General features: G+C 38.5%; 1 protein-coding gene across 1 annotated transcript in view; it reads left to right on the top strand.

The window, feature by feature from the left end:
- Positions 1–111: 111 nt before the first annotated feature.
- LOC307257508 (LIM domain-binding protein 3-like) overlaps positions 112–2500 on the top strand; it is a gene marked incomplete at its 3' end in the record, with an annotated part of 59563 nt that continues 57174 nt past the window's right edge. Inside the window, exon 1 of the mRNA XM_080036770.1 lies at positions 112–244. Within this exon, the coding sequence (XP_079892896.1) occupies positions 149–244 (96 nt within the window). The 5' untranslated portion in view covers positions 112–148. The remainder of the gene's footprint in view (positions 245–2500) is intronic.

Genomic DNA, 2500 nt, shown 5'->3' with positions numbered 1-2500 from the left:
CTTCTCTTTCCTTCTAGACGCACCTCCCCCCTCCCACTCCCTTCCAGCAGCTGTGGGGTTTACAGACACTACGACTTTTTGCTTCTAAACGGCCATATTTTTCCCATATTCGGTTGGAGGAATCTTGTTTTAAATCGCGTGTGAAGAAATGAGTTGCTATAACATCTCCCTGCCCGGGCCGGGGCCATGGGGCTTCAGACTGCAAGGAGGGAAAGACTTCAACATGCCACTGACCATCTCAAGGGTAAGAAATCCATTCATTTAACAGTTATTATGATATATTGAATATGTATAATATATGTTTATTGCCATTTGCACAGGTATAAAGACAGTATAGGTACATTGAAATCCAGTCATTTAAAATGTATTATAATATACAGCTCTGGAAAAAATGAAGAGACCTCCTGTCTTGGTTTTTCTTGAATCTTTATCTCTACATTACTTATTGAAAATGCTCTAAATGACAATATTCTTATTGTGAATTTGGTAGAAATGTTGTCAGTAGTTTATATTATAAAATCAAAATGAAGGGGGCGCCCTTAGCTCAGTTGGTAGGGCGCCCCCCTCCTCCCCCCATGGGCCTCGGCCAGCAGCGGACCCGGGTTCGATTCCAGCCCGCGGTCGTTCTCTGCATGTCACTCCCCTCTCTGCCCCATTTCACCTCTGTCTCTACACTATCAATAAAGCATAAAAATTCCCAATAATATAGCCTATATATATCACCGTTTGACAGGACTGTGTGGCCGTGGCGATAGTCATTGTTTTTATAGAATGTTCGGGCAGATCTCTGCTGTGATTGGTTCAAATACTTATTGTGTCATAAGAACCAGAGCATCGCCCGTAGCCTCATCTACACTGAAGTCTATCAAACCTAAATGGTAATATCTTCTATTTGAATTGATAAATATGCCTTAACTCTTTTCAGATGCTTTACTATCATGAAATTAACTCCACACATTACATAGATAGAAGGATGGATAGATAGATAGATAGACAGACAGACAGACAGACAGACAGACAGACAGACAGACAGACAGACAGACAGACAGACAGACAGACAGACAGAGGTAGGTAGGTAGGTAGGTAGGTAGGTAGGTAGATAGATAGATAGATAGATAGATAGATAGATAGATAGATAGATAGATAGATAGATAGATAGATAGATAGATAGATAGATAGATAGATAGATAGATAGATAGATAGATAGATAGATAGATAGATAGATAGATAGATAGATAGATAGATAGATAGATAGATAGATAGATAGATAGACAGTTATATTGATAGACAGACAGACAGACAGACAGACAGACAGACAGAGGTAGGTAGGTAGGTAGATAGATAGATAGATAGATAGATAGATAGACAGACAGACAGACAGACAGACAGACAGACAGACAGACAGACAGACAGACAGACAGACAGATAGATAGATAGATAGATAGATAGATAGATAGATAGATAGATAGATAGATAGATAGATAGATAGATAGATAGATAGATAGATAGATAGATAGATAGATAGATAGATAGATAGATAGATAGATAGATAGATAGATAGATAGATAGATAGATAGATAGATAGATAGATAGACAGACAGATAGATAGATAGATAGATAGATAGATAGATAGACAGATAGATAGATAGATAGATAGATAGATAGATAGATAGATAGATAGATAGATAGATAGATAGATAGATAGATAGATAGATAAATAGATTCCTATGAATAGAGTTTGTTTTGATGAAGTTAATTGGTGGTATGACTCACTGGGACTAGTGATGATGCTCTGGTGGCTGCCTTTCCTTCTCCAGTCAGTGTGTGGAAAGTGATTGCTGCCCCGATTAACTGGGATTTCAAGTCCCTCACTTTGCCGTTATCTCAGTTCACTTTTGACTGGGTTGACCCTGTGGTTGTAGTATTTATGAATGGTTTGAATATGTCTGTCCACGTTTCTTTGGGAGAGATACGCTAGCTTGACAGATAGATAGATAGATAGATAGATAGATAGATAGATAGATAGATAGATAGATAGATAGATAGATAGATAGATAGATAGATAGATAGATAGATAGATAGATAGATAGATAGATAGATAGATAGATAGATAGATAGATAGATAGATAGATAGATAGATAGATAGATAGATAGATAGATAGATAGAGAGAGAGATACGCTAGCTTGACAGAAAGGGAAAACCCACTTTGAATTTGAAATTGAAGCGATAAATGTTTGGCTTCTTACTCGGCCCAGATTATTATGAGACTTTTTTTCCTGTGATATCTGTATTGTATCATCAGTTCTCTGGGGGCGACTGTGTCTCAGTTGGTAGAGCGGGTCGGCCGATGATCAAAGGGTTGGAGGTTCGATCCCCGCCCTGCCACTTGTGTCATAGTTGTTGTGTCCTTGGCCAAGACACTTCACCCACCTTGCCTCGTGTGAATGTCGATAGTTAGCCTGCTATCGGTGTATGAATGTGTGTGTGAATGGTAACGTG

Source organism: Ammodytes marinus (assembly GCF_949987685.1).
Source record: "Ammodytes marinus genome assembly, chromosome: 11".
NCBI lineage: Eukaryota > Metazoa > Chordata > Actinopteri > Uranoscopiformes > Ammodytidae > Ammodytes > Ammodytes marinus.
This window is presented reverse-complemented; position numbering and strand designations above follow the sequence as displayed.